The sequence below is a fragment of the Molothrus aeneus genome, chromosome 1, assembly GCF_037042795.1.
Source record: "Molothrus aeneus isolate 106 chromosome 1, BPBGC_Maene_1.0, whole genome shotgun sequence".
NCBI classification, from domain to species: Eukaryota; Metazoa; Chordata; class Aves; order Passeriformes; family Icteridae; genus Molothrus; species Molothrus aeneus.
In genome coordinates this window covers 14,865,701-14,884,942 of record NC_089646.1, presented here as the reverse complement: position 1 = coordinate 14,884,942, position 19,242 = coordinate 14,865,701, and the positions used below count along the sequence as shown (strand labels likewise).

Genomic DNA, 19,242 nt, shown 5'->3' with positions numbered 1-19,242 from the left:
ATAAGAACCAACAGCTCAACTCAACAGTGGAGATTTTTTATTTACCACAGTACTGTAACATCATAAATTTCTCTTTTTGAGCTAAACCTTATTTTTCAGCTGGTGACTAGCAGAACAGCCTGGAAAACTTATCAACGTAAAAGTCTGTCTATTCTTGGATTCCTTCCCAAGTATCCCTTTTTGACCACCACTACGCACATTAATTTAAAGCCAGATATCTAATATTGGAAAAACAAGCAGATCTAAAACCCCTACCTTGGTACTGCATCCACAGAGGATGAAGCTGGAACCTTGGGCACCTGACAATTTGTTGCTGCAGCCAGCTTTAAGGCAGATGATGGAACAGCACTTAAAGTCCTAGGTATATGCCGTGCATTGAGCGTGGTGATAGAGTTTACAGTGGCAACTGATGAGGGTACAGTTAATCGAATGTTGTTCCCAATCAGAACCTGAGTTGTTGCAGAATTGGCAGCAGTTACTTGGTGACTCAGTGCACTGTGGGAACTTGAAGTCTGCGTTATATTTGAAGGCTGTAACAAGGCTGAACCTGCTGTTGATGATGAACTTGTATGGACAAGTGCTGTAGGTGTAGTACTACTGAGGTGTAAGCCCTTGTACACTCCTGGAACAGAAAAAAATATCGGTGAGATCATTTTTCAGAAAACACTCAACTCCAAACAGACGTGACTTCACTGCAAAAATCAACATGCAATCTAATTCTGTCAAACAGTTGCATACCTGAGGCCTGAAGAATGCCATTCACCCCAATTCCAAGCACCACATCATCCTTCATTTTGAATCCCATCAGCTGTTCTGATGTAACCAAAGCTGAAGCAGCAAATTGAGCACTAACAGAATCCAGTGTCTTGGAAACAAAACCCTAAAAAGAAAAATGGTGGCAAATATATGTGAGTGATGCTTCTAAACTGTCAGTACTCTCCCCATTTTAAAGCTACACAAAACCTAGTAAAACAAACATCAATACACCAATAAATCAGAACTGCGGACCAGTCATTCTCTCAGAACAAATCATCAGCATTTGGTAAAGCTGGTTCAAGTCTCAACTGTGATTTTTTTGTATTACCATGCACTTTTAGCTCTGTTAAAACAACCAAGATGATATTCCCACAACTATCCAAAACACTAAGAAGCTGATTTCCAAAGTTCTATGTAACACTGTTTCACAGATCAACCTGTTTTCATGAAACTCCAAACTCAATTCAGCAACTTGGAGGTTCAGATTGCAAACAACTTCTGAACCTTTTCACATGTACATCACCACTGTAATCTCCCTACATATTTATGAATATTAGACACTTTCACAGCTGTATGGAGGACATATGTATGAGTTAGCTTTAATTAACTAAAATTCTGCTCTGAAAATCCCCCAATGTCAAGAGGATGATGACATGGCTGGAGATTTCTGCAATTCATATTTCTACGGCTTTGAAAATTTCATTAATTCACTGATCCATCTTTTTTTTTTTTTGTTAAGAGGGAGCAGAGGCAACGCCTGCCACACTCACCTGCAGTGTCCCTTCTAAACACTTTACAGAATGGCTATGATGTAGATTCAGGCGAAAGCCACTTTCCTGTTGGTTAGTTTCAAGGTTCTATGGCAACAGTTGACAATTAGAGATGAACCCTGGTGGGAAACAATGAGGGATAAATCATAGCACAGACAAATCCCTCACCTGTGATGTGTTGGCAGAGGAATTACTATTTGCTTGCTGTTGATGAATTTGTGCAAGCTGCTGTTTCTGCATTAGTGCCAGTTGCTGTTGATGTTGCTGGTATTGTTCGGCTGTAAATGCTGAACAAAATATAAAACGAGAAAATACTGTATCAAAATATGTAGGAATTGTGTATATAAACACATCTACTTTATAAACCTAGACCCCCACCCCCAAAAACTACCACAAGTTCCTAAGAGCCTTAATGCACCTTTATGTCAAAAAGGCTGACATCTTCCTAGAAACTTTTGGCCAAACAGCCTCTCTTTTTGTTTGTTCAATATATAGGCTTTAACTGAGTTTAGCTCACAATACTAAAAAGAGAGGGAGAAAGGAACCAAAATGCAATCAGCCCCACCAAAAACTCTAAAAACAGATTAAAAAGAATGATTAGGTAGAAATGGCATCACTGTTTTCACCTTGTGAAACTACAGTATTGGCATTATTAGTGAAATAGGTTTATATGCCAAACTTGGCAACTGCAATGCACCCCTCACCGACAGCATTCTGAAGGCAGCAAGGGGCTACAACTAAGATTTATGTTCCAATTGAAAACATCAAGTTGGGCATGCTAACAACTGGGCAGGCTATTGCTGCACAGCACCCTTTTTGTTCATAGCTGCACATGTACAAGTAACTCCATCAATACTGAATTTCACAGAACTATACCCTCTTCTCTAAAACCTTTGAAAGGTGACTCAGTAGTCAGTGCATCACAAGTCAGGCACAATTTTATCCTTTTAACCCACAGGTATAAAACTGATGAAGCATAATTCGTACAGATTGACAAGGGGATGCCCAATGGTGCAGCACAATCATTGACTAACTTCAGTGCAAGCATTTTTTGTTTTAGTTTACATTTCCAAAACAAAATGAAGTCTCAGTTTTCAATTTAAAAACTGAATCAAGGTTTGAGTTTGAATGCCCCTGCAAAAGATACACTTTTCAGATTTTCCTTCAATTTTATAATCAGATTGTACAAATGTTCCCAAACATGTGCTGTAAAGAGTACTCATACTTCAAGAATGCACTGGAAGTCACATTTTTGGGGAAGCTCACTACTGCTTGGCAACAAATCACTATCACACTTAAGTCCTGTTCACAAATTGAAATTTTTAAGAATCTTTTGTTAATCTACTCCTTCAGGCTTGCTTGCCTGAAGAAAACACGTTTACATCAAAACCATAACAACGTCCTGCTTCTGGATACAACTGGATTCTGAAGACCAGGATTTTAAACTTGAATAACAAGTCAGTATAAATGGCTGCAATACTTGGAAACATCAGAGCACACACTACTGAGCATGCATTTTTCTGGTGTTCAAATATTGTTCAAACTACTTCTAGTAAGTACTAGAAATTGCACTGAAATTATGACCAGCAGTTTCCTATTTGGACACTTGAAGCTATAAAATTTTACCCAGCTGTTACATTCACATTACCTTTTCTTGTAAGTAACATCTTTGAGTAAGTAAGGATGCAGTACTTATTTATATTGCCACAAGCAACAAATTACTTACAATTACTTCTACAGTTAAGTAACACTGCAATATTTTAAAATTATTCCTAGGAGAATATCTTAAAGGTAGCAACCTCACTCATAAATGTCCTTAAAAAAAACCAACCCAAACCAAACAAACTAGAATTTACTGACCAAATACTCAAGGAGATGACTGTTTAATTTTAACAAAAAATAAAATTTACAAGTCCTTTAGATTTTTTTAAGCTGCCATCCAACACAAGTTAGAGCAAGAAAGCTTTAGCACACAAAGATTAACAGGTAGAAAGCTGAGCAGCAGTAACAGAGGGAGGAAAATGTTCTGGTACTGAGAGATATATATTGTGTTTTCAAACCCTAAAATATAGAATCAATATACATTTAGCCAACATAGTGCCAGTGACATTGAAGGTTCCATTTATTTACTTATGGTAGGATTTATCAGGGTGTCCTGTGCAGGGACAGGAGTTGGACTTGATGATACTGATGTGTCCCTTCATACTCAGTAGATTCTATGAACCAAGGTATTTTATTCTGTAGTATAGCATTGTAAATGCTGCTTACGTGATGTAAACAAAGACAACCCAAAGAATGACAAAGAAGAAAAGGGCAAAAAAGGATATGCAGTACCACCATTTTGAACTATGATTAAAACTTCCACTATCATAATCACCTTACTCGTGCCTATTTAAGTGAAATTAGTAGTTCATTTCAGTTTTCAGTCCTAAGTATGTTTAAGATTCTAGCTATAAAACAGAGATGAGGTAAACAAAGTCACCTTTGTGTTTGCTTTAAGTCACCTTGGTGTTGCTTTAACCACCTTCAAAATACTGCTTTCTTTTGCAACAGCAGCAAATGAAGCCTATAGAGATGAGCTGTGTTTGTTTAGGAAAGACTATGCTAAATAATGGCTGGAAGCACTCTATTCTTTCAGAAGTGACATTTTGAAAAAGCTGTATTTTTGAAATTGTACATCAGTTATTTTCTCTTTAACAGGCTGGGACCCTTAGAGCTGTATGCTTCTCACCACTCTAGAAAGTTGTACAGCTGTCAAGGAAACAAGTGACAGAAGAATCCCACTACCACCATCACCCTCATCTATATTCCAACTGCTCCTCCTCCATTTAAAAACAGTACCTGGAAAATACACTCAAGAACAACTAATTTCAGTTTTTTCAATTTAGGTTAGACATTCAGCAACGTTTTTGCTGCTTCCTTTATTAAAAATAAAAGTCTAACAGACATTTCAAAGTATTATTTAAAACACTATCAGAGGTTTACTATGAAATTCTGAATCAGCTGCATCGGGTTAAGAAAGGCAATACTGCTTAGAAAGGGCTGCTGCAATCTGCAGCCTCCTAAAATAATCTGATTGATATTCCTTTTCCATTCCATAGACAGAGATGCTAATGTACCAGAACAGCTTATAGATTGCTATTACATAAGCCAGGTCTTCCCTCTCCATGCTAAAGAAACACAACACTGAAGGTTTTAATGAGAACATTGCTACTACTGAGAACTATCAAAATTTCTTCTGAAGACCTGCAAACTAGGATGCCATTACTTTATTCTTCTTCTGCTAAAAGCCATCATGTATTTTGTTTACACTACCACTGGGTTTCTCCCCCCCCTACTCTCAGTCTACATTCCACATTACATTTCAGTTGAAAAAATAAACATATTGATTGTGAGATATAAGTTGCTTCTGAAAACTGCCATTCCTATGCATGGAATGGCAGTTTTTCCTATGGGTAAAAACCCATTTGTATGTACTTTACATGAAAGTACTTTCACCTATTTAACCTTATATATTCATTTCCTGTGGCACCCAAGTGTGACTGGAATTGGGGAAATCACATATGCTCAGGACAGTGAAGTCACAGGTGTACTGACTGTACCTCTACATCTACAGGTACAAGCCTGAGCTTCTCAAAGAACAAGTCTAAGTTCAGCTGTCTTTTTTTTAAAGAATCAGTTCAAACAGAATGTGCTGCTGCACAAAAACATGCTATTTATGTGTTATGTGGCTTGCAGGAATACTTTCTGCCTGCCTGCAATGTAGCATTGATGCAACTGAGTGAGTGCCAAACTCAAGTTTCTTGCTAACATCAGTTCATCTAAAAAAAAAACCAGTGAGTATCCCTAAAAAGCTTCTTCCAAAACCTTTATTCTCTCTTCTCGTTTTTGTTATAAAAAAGAGAAAGGTTTTCAGCTGTGTCCTTTCATGTGCGTCAAAAGAAAAATGGCACATGTAGAAGAAGTAGAAAAAATGAATGTCAATGTCTTTTTGTCATACACTTCTCTTTATCTGCCTGGAAAAAAATGAGCAGGCAAGCAGCAAGCCCAGACCTTTTCTGAACACTTAAATCAGTAACCACATTTCTGGTAACTCAGGGGAGTATTGCTACACTACACAAAGTTACAGATTGCTGACATTACTGGAGACCTTCAAGGCTTTAAATAACATTAGTAAAGCAACAGAAAGCCACATAACAGCTCGAAGTTTAAAAAGGGGATAAAACAAAACAAGGTTTAAAGATGACACGTGAGATTTTAAGACAGGCCCTTGCTTCAGCAGCCCCAAACAAGGATGCAGTGCTTACAGACTCTTCTCAAACAGCATGCTCCAACCTCAGTGGTCATGGTTCCATCACACAGTAATGACTATTTAATAGTGCAGGATTTACCAAGTTAAACAGTGATGAAACACCAGTTTCATCCACTATACAGAATCACTACACTACTATGTGTAAAGAGGGAAATCTCAACCATCACTACTAATACACAATAAATAAGAATACAACCATTTCAGAATCTCTTAACTGTCTTTCACAGCCAACAGCTGTATCTTCCCACAAAACTTCTACATACTTTCCAAGACACCTTCAGTAATTTATGCAAGTCACTTGACTCTTAAGATAACCTAGCCCAAATCCTCTTCTAACCTTAAACATGAGGAACCTTTAAGCACAGCTCTGCCTGAAATTATTCACATCTCAAGATGGTTACCAGAAGATGGGCAACTCTTTACCAAGAGACAGCTACACAAATGCTTCTTGTTTGTTTGCAGCACACTGTATCAAGTGGTAACATCTCAGCTGAGACAACTTCAGATTTGAAGTCAGTACATGATGTTATGCTGTTATCCTCTTCATTTAACAGCTTGGGACAACACACACACAAATATTATAAACTGTATTGGTGCTGTACTTTGGCAGCAAGGAAATGTTTTTGGGCTTACAGACCAGAAAAGTAATGGAAGGTAGAAAAAAAACTTAGGAGTTTTCAGCTTTGAGTACAAGGAATGAAATCCTGTACATTACTGATACTGACTGACAGGATAAATTACTCAGTATCTCCTTAGTGACAGCTACAAATCCTGTTTTATTAAAAAAAAAACTGAGCTATTTCACACTGCACTATGAATATGTTTTTCTACAATCACTTCTATGAGTATTTGTACTCTTTGGGATAATGACATATCTATTTTTTGCTTGAACTAAGCCACTGAATATCCTTTTCAAATGGCATGATTCTGTTTACATATCAACCAAATTCTATGGGATGATGATACCCAGCAGGTACTGCTTTTCAGAGCACAGAGTAACAGTGATACTGTCAATGGACTTTCTGAAGATCTATAGTTTGCAGCAGTTTTACACTGCAATATAAATATTCTAACAGTGCTCACTGATTGTACCACAGCATTTAACATGTCCTAGCCTTACAATACTGTAGCTTACATTTAGCTTCTCTGAAAACTCAAGTTCTTTCCAGAAGTGGCCAAAACCAGTGACAAGTGAGTGTCTGTGGGGGGCTGGCTATGCCATCTGTATGAACAGATGGGCCTTTGTACAATCAACAGCCACAGCTTCTGCTCCCGACTACTGCTGCAAGTTTTACTGGGAGGTCACTCACTTGTTAATTTGCTTCCCTCAAGAAGGAAAATACAGACTCCTTTTAAGCTGACAACAATAGCCAGTTTCCTAAAAAAAAAACCAAAAAAAAATCAAACAGGGAGCCCCAGAAAGCAGAAAATCCATATGCAACCTCCTGGTCCCTCTACGGACATTCCTTTCCATTTCTGGAATGGAAGATGCTCACTAGATTTGCCAGGCAAACTGAGCAAGCTTTGTGGAGTAAACAATGACCTAGCCAGGTAAGCTTTCTTCTTCTGTAATAAAGTTTTTAAAAATGTTAATACTGAGAGACTCAACAGCATAATTAAACCTTTTGACAAATGTTTCAGTCCTGCTAAACATCTTAAGAATTAGATACTTAAATGACAGTAGCTTAAGAGCTGTTTCATAACAAGTTAAGTATCTGTTCTCAAGAGCAGAAATGATATTTCAGTGGGAAAACTGAAACATTAAGACTACATTAGGTTTAAAGAACTTCTCTAATCCATTTATAGAATACTAGATTCCATGATCCTTCCAGTGGAGGTGATAACAATTAAGAAGGCAGTTTTGATCAGAAGAAAGTTCACTAACTAAACTTTTTCAGAAATTCAATAAACTAGAGAACTGCTGAAGTGTGTGGAAAGATGATATATCATGTTACAATGTCTTCTTAAGGGAAATATATGAGAGCATCACATCCCTGTTGTATAAGACACCAGTTAGTGGTTACTAATGCCAAAGTGCATGCAAAGCAAACATCAATCACAAAGCTAAGTAATCCAGAACATCACATTTTTAAATCTCTATCTTATGTGAGATGTTATCTGGCGTACACTGCCTGGTTAAAGATTTTCTACTGTATAGCAAATTCTCACCAGTGAATTCAGAAGATTGGAGAGACTTAGAGCCATCAGTGTGATTTAGTATTTGATGCACCAGGCCCAAAGATGTTTCACTTTCTGAAAAGAAGTTCAAGATGGGTTTTACTTAAACATGGCATTATTGCACACTATGAGAACACGAATCATTATGCCCTTGATTATTACTACAACAGCTTTTTATTTCAGCCCAACAAAACTGAAGTGTCAAACTCCTAACATCAGAACTGGAGAAATTATCAACTAGATATAATGTCTATGTATGCACTCCCTACTTGGTAGCAGACGACAGACAGAAAACAATAAAGATTTTTTTACTAGCCATTGAATGAAAGCTAGAAAGCTTCCTATGCACTTTTATTGGTCTGCTCATTGTTCTTAAAATGAGTTTCCACCAAAATGTCACATGCTAGTTAGGGTACACACAGTTTACTGCAGTTACAAATGTGACCATCCTTGCATGGGATGCAATGTGTAATAGCTCCACAGGCCCAGAGATCTTCAACTTTGGAGCAAAGTTTTACTCCAACTGAATTGAAAGGGAATGAGAAGATCTAGTAAGACCACAAAGTCTTGAAGCCTCTGGAAGTGCTCAGGTGTTTTAAAAAGTACCAACTCTTCTGCATCCACAGTCACATTTCCCAGACTAAAGAAGCTTTTTAGTATTTCCTCCTTCAACTAAGTTTAGGATGGGCTACAGTAAACACTTGTTACTCTTGAGGTCATTGCTTTTCAACTAGCTCAGCCACAGATGGGCCAATACTATTAAATTCCAAAGATAACTGGAAGTGGCCATTACAAATTTCAGTATTTTTCATCACCAAGTTTATCCTGTAATGTGAAAGAAGCATTTCAAAAAAGGGAAAACAGTAACACAGAGCAGTGTTGAGAATACTACAGATACAAGGGTTAAATAAAAACATCAAAACACAGCCAGTGATGGCATGAAAGCCATGCACAAGTCCTTCTACATTGCTACAAGGAATTGCCACAAGGATTGAGAAGCTTTCTCCTGTTTCTTTCTGGGAAAAGGTTGTCTAAAATCTGGCGTCAGGTATAACGCCTAAAAAATGTCAACATGAAAAAACAGTATAGAATCACAGAGTGGTTTGGGTTGGAAGGGACCTTAAAGATCAGTATCTAGATCCAAACCCTCTGCCATGGGGAAGGACACCTTCCCCTAGAGCAGGTTCAAAGCCCCATCCAACCTGGCCTTGAACGCTTCCAGGGATGGGCTTCCACAACTTCTCTGGGCAAACTGTTCCAGTACCTCACCATCTTCACAGTAAAGAATTTCTAATCTAAACTTACTCTCTTTCAGTTTTAATCAATACCCCTTGCCCTATCACTACATGCTCTTGTAAAAAGTCCCTCTCCATCTTTCTTGTAGGCTCCTTTCAGATACTGGAAGGTCCCAACTAGGTCATCCCAAAGCTTTCTGTTCTGTTCTCCAGGCTGAACAATTACAGATCCATCAGCCAACATTTCATATTTGGGAAATGGAAGCACAGCTCACTACCCTCCTAGATCCCCAAGCATGCAAAATTGCTTTTAAAAAGCAGATTAAGAGGTCCAAAAAAAAGCATGCAAGTTTACTGGGGAAAATGTTATCTCTATGGAACTCCCACAGTTGAAGTTACTGAACAGCAAAGCACAATTTGCATCACATCATCTAAATGTCTAGTTTACAAGAAAATGCAAGGCATTTGACTGTATTCTGGACACCCACAGCTTTTCATATATAGTATGTATATTTTATACATACAATCCCAAACACAAAAACCTAACAGTTTTCAGTAAGGCTTCTTCTCAAAGAGTGATTTCTCAACTCAGTTGAGCAGGCTCCAGTCAACTGCCAGCCTCTTTAGCCCTGCCAGCTTTCAGACACTGTTTTCAAAGTGAACCAGCTTCTGGGTGAAGAAGGTAGAAAGGAACAGAATGCAAGACTGCTGCCTGCTCTTAGCAGAGCCTGGGAACCAGTGCTCCAGTATTTCACTAGTGACAGGTATCTCTGCTCTGCTTCCTAAACTAAGGCTGAAATGGAATCATACATGTGTGCAGCTTTCAGTGTCTCTAACTTTTGTTTATGAGATCCAAGCATGCAAAAATGTGAATGCAGCATATTTAATAGAAAGTGGTATGTTCCAGCAGAGAGCAGTTTCTTAAGTGATGGAGGTCAAAGACTGCTATTTGCCAGGCAGAACCAAATCAACCACCAGGGGACACAAACACTTCAGCTCAATACTCATACCTACTGTACACTCCATCTCTGAGGATTATGACTGAGAAACCTGACACTGCCAGCAATACAGGCTCCTTTACTGAAGTAATTCTGCTGCTAAACAAGTTAATTATCCACAAAAATAATGCTTTAATGTTCTTGCTTCCTTTTTAGTGGCGTTCTGAATAACATGTGTTAAGACCTTTTAATCAGCTCTTCTCACAAGAGGGCAAAGGATACTTTTTCATAAGTAAGATCAGAAGGAACTACCCTCTACACAAGTGATGCTACTTGGCCATTTGCTCCTGCTGCCAAAGTCTAGACTTCAGCACATCACAAGTGTTCAGGCAACCTGTAAGGGCTTTTGACACCCCTTCTCAGTTTACACACAAAATCTCATGCACCAACTTCCACAAATCTTTAATACTGAGTACTCTGAAAGCAAGAATCAGAATAAATTACATTTCTTCAGGATCAAAGGCACTTCAAAATATTTACAAAATGCCCAGCTCTGGGAAAACCTCTCTCTGATCTTCAGGATGAAAACCAAGGCTCCCTGTAGCCAGAGAATGGTATGTTACAGCACAGCTTTTGTAACATATCCTCTCATTAACAGAAGACCTCAGATACCATCTTAACCTCATGGCCCTGCTGCCACGTATAACAGACCCAAGGAAGGTATTTTCCATGTCAGCAGCAAGTCTGCATCATGCACAGCAGGAAAAGCTCAAGACTTTCTAAGTAGGGAAACAAAAACCACTCATGTGATGGCTCATAATTAACATAAGCAACATGACCACCTCTGTTGGTCACTACAGAATCCCAGGATGAACATCTTACAAGTAAGTAATACAGTTTGAGTACAACTTACAGTAGGAGTGAAAGGATAATATGACTTAAAAATACAGATGTATTAATAAGTGTTTTCTGACAAAAGACCAACTGCCACTTCAAAAACCTAAAAGGCAAAGAGAAACAAACCTAAAACATCCACACCCACAAACTCCCAGCTTCAAAAACAACTAAGAAAAAGCAACAGGGAAACCCTGCAGGGTTGTTAAGCTGCAACAGTAACTACTACAAAAACGTCAGCAGGGCTGTTAGATACCTGAGGCTCTTTACAGGATTGGCTACAGAAAGAACAATCCCAGAACTCAGCAGCTGCAGCCCCACTGACAGGCAGCTCTGAAGAAGTCAGACTCAGACATGAGACATTTGAACATGCCTGTGATCTGTACAGACAATGTATCTCACAGAATCCTTTTAGAAAATGGAAAAAAAAAACCCCAGGAAACCACACTGGTACCAAGATAGAGCAGATTATGCTCCTTACAAACATTTACACCTGAACAGGTGATCAACAGTAAACAACACACACACAGACTTATATACACTCCAATGCCACAAGAATCACAATTAAGATTATAAATAATTATATGGATATAATCTATCTGGTTATGTTAATAACAAGTGACTATCCAAAGACTCTGGTAACCAATTTAAAGTATAACTATAAATTCAGACAGCTGTATTTTTTTATTGAACATTCAATTTCTGTATCAAATCCTAGCAAAATTATGAAACTAAACTCCACATTTGTATTTTAAAAAGCTTGGAATACTTCAATATTTTTCACAGAATTCCAAGCAGAAATGAATGTATTATACAAGGTACTTACACTAGTATGTATTATTTTCCCACAGGCTTCAATATGCAACCACACAATTAAAACCTTCTATGGGACTCATCACTATAAATAATTCTATTTAATTCCTAAATGATGTAGATCAATATCCTTACCATCTATTTCAGGGAAAACAACACTCTAAAAGGATGTGTGTGTTTATTTATACAGACACACATGCAGACATGAACTTTAAACTCCTTCAGCTGATTTTTCAAGTCTACTTGACTTTCAAATATAAAGCACTGTCCATGAATACCTTGCAGTGTATTTACAGTCTATTCAACACACATTAGTTTTGTTTTCACTCTCCTCATTTGGCTACCATTTACCACAGTTCAGCCTGACCACCAGGCAGAGAATGCCCTCACTGGCTTCTGGACTTGTTTTACTGATTCAAGCCAGTGAAAGAGCAGAATTTAAACACCAAAAGCCACACTAAGATCCCAAACCATAAGAACCATCAGTTTTAGCCCTAGTACATTTCCAGCAAGAAGAATCATGAAAGAAGAAAGGGGCATGGGGGCAAGGACCTACTTCTAGGACAGCATGGAGAGGAGGCATGAAATAAAGCAGAAAACAACTGCTGCTCACTAACAAAAAGCAGCAAACAACTGTTGCTCACTAACTCTACAAATGCAAGGAGAAAGAATTTTCAGGAAAAAGCCTCAAAACACGATACAGGAGGGAAGGTATATAATGTAGTGGCATACAGAAGATAAAGTTATCTGATAACCAGTGTAACAGTCTTTGAAGCAAATCACAAAACAACCCACAACTTACTTAGTTTATTAGGTATATGTAGCTCTGCTCGCCACACTCCTACATTATCCAGGTTTTCTGATTGATTTCCAAAGCCATAATTCAAAATGGCAAGGAAAATATGATTCTAGATACTCCTTACAAAACCATGGTGAACTTCTAAGATTGTTTTATATAAAAAATGACGTTACTTTAACCTTCTATAAAAAGATGACATTTACAGTAAGTAACTCATGAATTTTGATGAGTTGATAAGTTCCATTCTAACCACGTAAATACCACTCTTCCAGTGAGAAGAAGTAAGAGTGATGCTATCCAATAGTGCTCCAATTAAAAACCACTAACACATCACATTTTTTCAGAGTCAGATCCTCAAATCTGTAATTAGGTTCTATAAGATGTAATCTGCCACTTGCTGACAAGATGTAGAGGTGATTAGTCCAAGAGTTTTGCTAAGCATAAGCAGATGTAGCAGTGAGGGTGGGCTAGATACTTCTTGGCTGGGAAATGGCATTAAAGTTCATTTAAGTTCAAGTAAGAACTCATAGCATGCTGGGACTCTAAATGAAACATTTTACCTAAACATTTCCCATCACTGCCAGACATTGTACTAGAAAAAATTTGGTACATAATATTTATATTAACATTTCAATTAATGTATTTTTAATTTCAAAAAATCCAAATATTCAGTGAACTTAAACCCTACACAATACTGTTGTTTCAACTTTTATGTTTTGACAATTGTAATTACATACCATTGTAGCATTTGTATAAATCTCAGATGCAGTACACTACTGTTAGCAAAAAATGCAAATAAATTCAACGTAGCAAAAAGAGACATACTTGAAGATAGGCTGTAACCATCAAAATAGACCACAATGTAAAATATGGATGACCTAATGATATTCTGGCTTTTCTGACATAAGTTTAAAACTTCTAGAAGCAAGTTTGTTAAAATAGACATACCAATATGTGCTGAACCACTGCTACTTTTACTTTGTATAGAGGTACTGCATGTCTGGGTCCCGGGTTGTGCTGTGCCTGTTCGATTTAAACCCCTGTATAATTTCCTACAGGAGAGTTCATCATTGTCACTGTCATGTAGGGATGGTGTCCGAGGCCTAAAATGCCGCCATCTACATGATTTGATATTGACTAGTATCTGACTGAGGTCTTTTGAGAAAGATTTGTCCGAGGTATTTGTTTCTGAGGTATTGGCAAATTGACTGATTGAAGAGTGTTGTGATGAGGAAAAGCTTTCCAAATCCAGGTGATGAAATGCACTATCGTAGTCCGAATGCGCTCTGTCTAGTAGCACCCTAAAACCAGAATAAAGCACAATTAAACAGCAGCAAGGAAACACCAAGGAAGTCATCAGTTTGACATGAGTGCTTGTGGATGATTAAAGGATAAAAGCTACACAAAAGTATTCTAGAACAAGCCAACACACACATATGCACTCCCTTGACACAATGCATGACCACTTATTACTTCACAGTAAGTATTTAGGTATTTATTTAGGTATATTCTAGCTTCTACTGTCTGAAGAAGAGCTGAAGTACAACATCACATTTTTATTAAGGACACTTCAACAACACAGAATTAAAACAAAAAGACCTAGAGAATAACACTGCTTAAGTAAAAAGTGATTAGTATGTCCTCCTAAAGAAACTTCATTTCCAAAGCCTTACTCTCATATATACTAACTATACCTACAACCATCCCAAAACAGTAGGGATGTTACACGTTAACATCCAAATCCCCTTGGAAACTACCCAGTAAGAGCCATCCGATCTCATTCCAACTTTGCTGATTGGCCAAGCTGGCTTACTAATAATATGTGAAAAGGTGCTAAGCATAAATTTGAAGTGCAAATCACATGCTTACTTTTAATAAAAATTTAATACAAATGTACTATTTTCTTAAAGACATGACATACTTACACACGCAACCATTTATAAATTGTTTTCAGTAAAAATTGTTAAAAGCAAAATGCCTGAAATAGGTAATTATTTGATATTTTTTACAATGGTTGAAATTTAACAGTTATTATGATTTCTAAGCATCTCTCTCAAAATAATCCAATACTGTCTAAACTCTGAAAAGCATTTTTTGCAAAATACTATTTTTGGTATCTTGAAATGCTACTATTTGAGGATAGCTATGCAAACAATTTAAAAACAAACCAATCACAACTGAAGATATACATGCATTTTCATGCCAAAAATGGGAGTGCAAGCAATAGAAAACCCCGAGAACTATTTAAGAAAACACTACTAAAACAGCTTCCACTAGTGAAAAACAAAAATGGAGACATTAGCAAGCTAATCTCTCTGTGATGTCTCCAATTGTTTAATTTTTGGGGTTTTTTTAGACTTTTTCTTCTTTGCATCTGATTTAATTTTCTTTTTAAAAACAGCAACAATTACACAGCACTTACCTTCCACCACGGCCAACCCGTCTCCGTGCAAACCCAATACACCTCTGGGGGACAGTGAGGGTGGTTAAGCAGTATCTGTAACGCACATCTCCTAATCTTCCCTCCTTAGGGCTACTCCATGGCCAGTTGCCAGGTTGGTCTAAATGAGGCTTAAAATAATTTTAAACAATTACACACAGGATGTTTTCACAGAGTGACACTCTGTCTTACAATGCACAAGGAAATTCTACTTACAGCATAGTACTGACAGCCTGCTTTCCTACGGAAGGCGAAAGGACCATCGGGATCATTTTCTTCCTCAGCCTCCGAAGAACCAGACAAAACCTTTGAAGAGGGGGTGGGGTGAGAGTGGTGTATGAGGAAAGGTATTAGAAAATCCCTGAGTTTTACTTCTGCTCTTTCCCAAAGAGCAGCACAAAACACTAGAGGTCCTACCTGGGAAAGAGGTTCATCATCTGAGCTCGGAAAATCATACTGATTCAGATCTTTAGCATTAAAGACTGGCAGTGCAGCAGGACTTGTCTGTTGAGGAGTAGCAGCAGTGGACGAAGGTAAGACTTTTGGCTTCTTCTCATACTTTCTTTTGGGTCTAATAACATCAGGTTTATCTTGCTGCAAGAAAAATGAAAGCAGTGTAAAATTACACATAGAAGAAAATTACATTAAAACAGTAGTTTAAGTAAACTCCTGTATAAGCAAGCTAATGACATGAACTCATCTCTCTACCATGTTCCCAATAAAACATGCAGTCATTTCAGAGTGTCTGAATTTCATTTCCAGTAACTGAAACACTGAACAGACAACATGGAATCAAGCACTGTTTGCTCAATCTGTGGTAGGTAACTCACTAGCAGTTAAGGTAATAGTACTACTTTGGAGAAGGAGACCAAAATATATATCATGATATCTACGGGGCACCTTTTTTATTTCCTAGCATTTTTAATTGACAGCCATTTATGCAGTGTCAGGGTATTACTAAGTACCATGCAATGGTACTTAGGCAAAAATAGACTTGTCAAAGATACCTATGATCTTGCAAAAAATCTCTAAAAATTAAACACGTTTCCCCATACTAGGCAAAGTCAAGTTTAAGAGTATTTCCCAAGTTTGCCAGCTGTGAGACACTGCACTGATCCAACATCACTAATAAGCAAGTACACACCAGCAATCACAAGGACAATGCTTTACTACCAGTGGAAGAATTCACTGATTAAAGCCACCTTGCCAAATTCAGAACAGCCTCTGAATATTCTTTAGTTACAAGCTGCCTTGTTTTAAAATTCAAATTATACCTCAGCCTTTATCCTGTGTCACCTGACCTATTTAACATGCTCAGTTGTTCGCACTGTAGCTATGGTTTGTATGACACAAAATTAAAGCCTGCAGGGAGAAAAGTACTTGTCAGCTGTCTAAATCAAATAAGATTTGATACTTCACTTAAATATTAAACCAAAGATATACAGCAGGGGGAGAATTATCATATTTCAGAAACATCATATTTCAGAAACAAAACAAATCCTAACCCTCTGTATTAAACTAACTACATAGCTTAGAACAATACATGGTATTCACATCATTAGTTCTATTTTCATACAATGCCTAATGATAATAGATACACTTTTGCTCAGGACATCCCAGTTTTATGGACAGTAGTAACGAAAAATGTTTCCATCCTCCTGAATAAGAACACAATTGCATGTGTCCTTTTATCTGTAGTTTGTCTGTACTACCTTTATTTCTATGTTGAGAAATGCTGCTAATCTGTTATCCTTGAAACTCCAACAGAACAAAGCCATTTTATTTTTCACTTGCAGCTTTGCTTCCCTATTGCCAGTTCCAAAAAGCTTCCTCCCTCCTCCAACCCTAAAATGGTGTATTTTGTACACTTCACAGCATGAACAGTAACTCTGTTACTGACGTGACTTACTTTAACTTTATATTCTTTCAGTTCCATAGCTTCTTGGTGTTTAAAAGAACTGCTGTTAGTCACAGGAATAATGGGAATAGCATAGGTGGGTTTCAGCGGCTGCCGCTGTGCCATGACTTCAGACATGATCTCTCCACTGTAGTCACCCAAATTATACCTGAAATCAGAATAAATTTTATTTGTTGGAGTACAATATCCATCTGGTAAAAAATTGAGAAAAACAAATTAATACTTGCAACTTGGGATAAAAGGAATGTCCAGTATACCAGCAATAAGTGCAAAAAGTATTATTCCAGAGAAGGAGATGAGTAACACAGAAAATTCATTGCAGTGAATAATGCTGACAAGATAAAAAAGGACAACTACTCTGTAAAGCATCTCCAAAAGGTAATACTGTAAAGAAAAGGAGAGGGTTACCCACCCCTTTCCTTGGGGACTGGTACCATTTAAAGAATTTATCACTCAAGAAGTTTTAACAGTGAAACAGAATGCCTTATTCATGAATCCTCCTTCTTTTGTGTTACAGAGTACTTTCAATAAGCAGATCCATGAAACATTACATTTCAAGTCCTGTGAGAAATGCTGAGTTGAAATACAGTTCTCTACTCCAAGGGAGGGATTTGAGTCTTTCCTCTATTCAATAGCTTATTTCCTTCAAAAAGCAACTGGAAAAATCTTCCTGATTTCTCTCCCCTCTGTTTCTGCTGAAAATGCTTAGGGCTTAAAAGAAGTGCCCTGATAGAGCCAATTCAGCTTGTCTCCCTAAAAACCCAGATTATGAAGTCAGTTATGCAGTTTTAAGGTACTGACTTGAAACATTTGCTTTCAAGCATGGACACTTAGGCTAGAAACGTCTATTCAGATTCTAAGTATCAACTTAAAGGACAACTCCACACTACAACTGTGATCCTCAGTCAACTGGGAAAGTGACACTTGGCAGAGCATTTGGCCCAAAACACAATCAACAGGATGGTACAAGAAGCACTAGCTGGAGATGACTCTCACATTTAATGCTGCATGAAATGCTTGTTTTCCTCGAGAGGGTATTAGATCAAGCTTTTTTCGCAAAGAATAGAGATCATTAAATCGAAGAAGAATGGTATTGATTGAAACGGGCCTTAAAAATAGCTGGGATTTCCATAATCTATATACTTAAAACATAATTTCAAATTACTTTGTTTGAAACTATGATCTCTCTTCTGGAATAATATACAGAGTAGATACCTAAGTTTGAAAGTATCTACACACATAATAAAACCATGCAGCTTAATATGACAATAACCCTCCCTTAAGCAACTTCCTAATGTTTCATTTTTTCTCCATAGGCAAATATGAATATGCTATCCTGTAATGTGAAACAGAGTCTGAACTTATTTTAAACATCTCACACTGTTCAAATATTTGCAGCAACCCAAATATAAAGTAGTTTCCACAGCTTTCTGCAGCAAATTTTCAATAAACATTACCTCTTTTCCATAATTTCCAGTGTTAAATGCAGCAACTCTCTCTTGCTTTTTTCCCTCCTTTTTATCATCTCCAGGATGGTTACTGCACGACTCAGATCTCGACGCAGCTTCAGCATCTTCTCATAAGAAGCTTCATCATTTTTCCGATTCTGCAGATACATAAAACATGTGTTTCCCCACATCATTCAAGTTAAATAATCTGAATTAAAGTAAGCTATAAATATTTAGGTATGCTAAAAAAAAAAGTCACATGCTAACCGAAGAGAAGCATGTGCGTGTTATCAATGATACGCAGCTTGCCAACGCCCTACGTGGGTTTAAGAGTAAATTTAGTGAAAAAGTGAATATAAACTTTGATTCAATAGTGCGACTAAAACTGTTTTATGTTTTTTGCCCTTGCAAAATAAAAATAGAATATTCAATTTTTTATTATGTTGTAAATTTTTTCTTTAAATAAGCAACTTCTGGAAAGAGGGAGAACTAAAAGAAAGAAAAGCTGAGGGAGGCACTGATACACTTACTTTTCGTGTCTGCATCTTTTCTGTTCGTCTTCTAAAAGCAACGTAAGGGTCATTTGTGCTGGAGCCATCTCGTTTTTCCTGCTTCACTGCTGGAATAAGTGAAGGACCTCGACAATTTTTCCTCTTTTTAATCCAGTACTCGTATACTTCTCTGATCAATTCATCATCTTCCTTCAGCAACAGCTTGGCCTCTTGCAGGCTGACTGGCTAA

The 19,242-nt window shown here is 37.5% G+C and overlaps 1 protein-coding gene across 3 annotated transcripts in view; it reads right to left on the bottom strand.

The window, feature by feature from the left end:
* The window catches only part of EPC1 (enhancer of polycomb homolog 1), a 64,891-nt gene that overhangs the window by 2,030 nt on the left and 43,619 nt on the right, over nt 1-19,242 (bottom strand). For 2 of the 3 annotated variants that reach the window (XM_066551687.1, XM_066551679.1), the window contains 10 exons: nt 19,032-19,238; nt 18,511-18,659; nt 17,045-17,201; nt 15,553-15,729; nt 15,352-15,441; nt 15,118-15,266; nt 13,644-13,996; nt 1,695-1,813; nt 739-880; nt 256-622 (listed from right to left, as the gene is read on the bottom strand). In XM_066551687.1, coding sequence (XP_066407784.1) covers nt 256-622; nt 739-880; nt 1,695-1,813; nt 13,644-13,996; nt 15,118-15,266; nt 15,352-15,441; nt 15,553-15,729; nt 17,045-17,201; nt 18,511-18,659; nt 19,032-19,238 — 1,910 coding nt within the window. Of the gene's footprint in view, nt 1-255; nt 623-738; nt 881-1,526; nt 1,614-1,694; nt 1,814-13,643; nt 13,997-15,117; nt 15,267-15,351; nt 15,442-15,552; nt 15,730-17,044; nt 17,202-18,510; nt 18,660-19,031; nt 19,239-19,242 lie in introns of all 3 variants that reach the window. The other variant, XM_066551696.1, reaches the window with a different exon arrangement.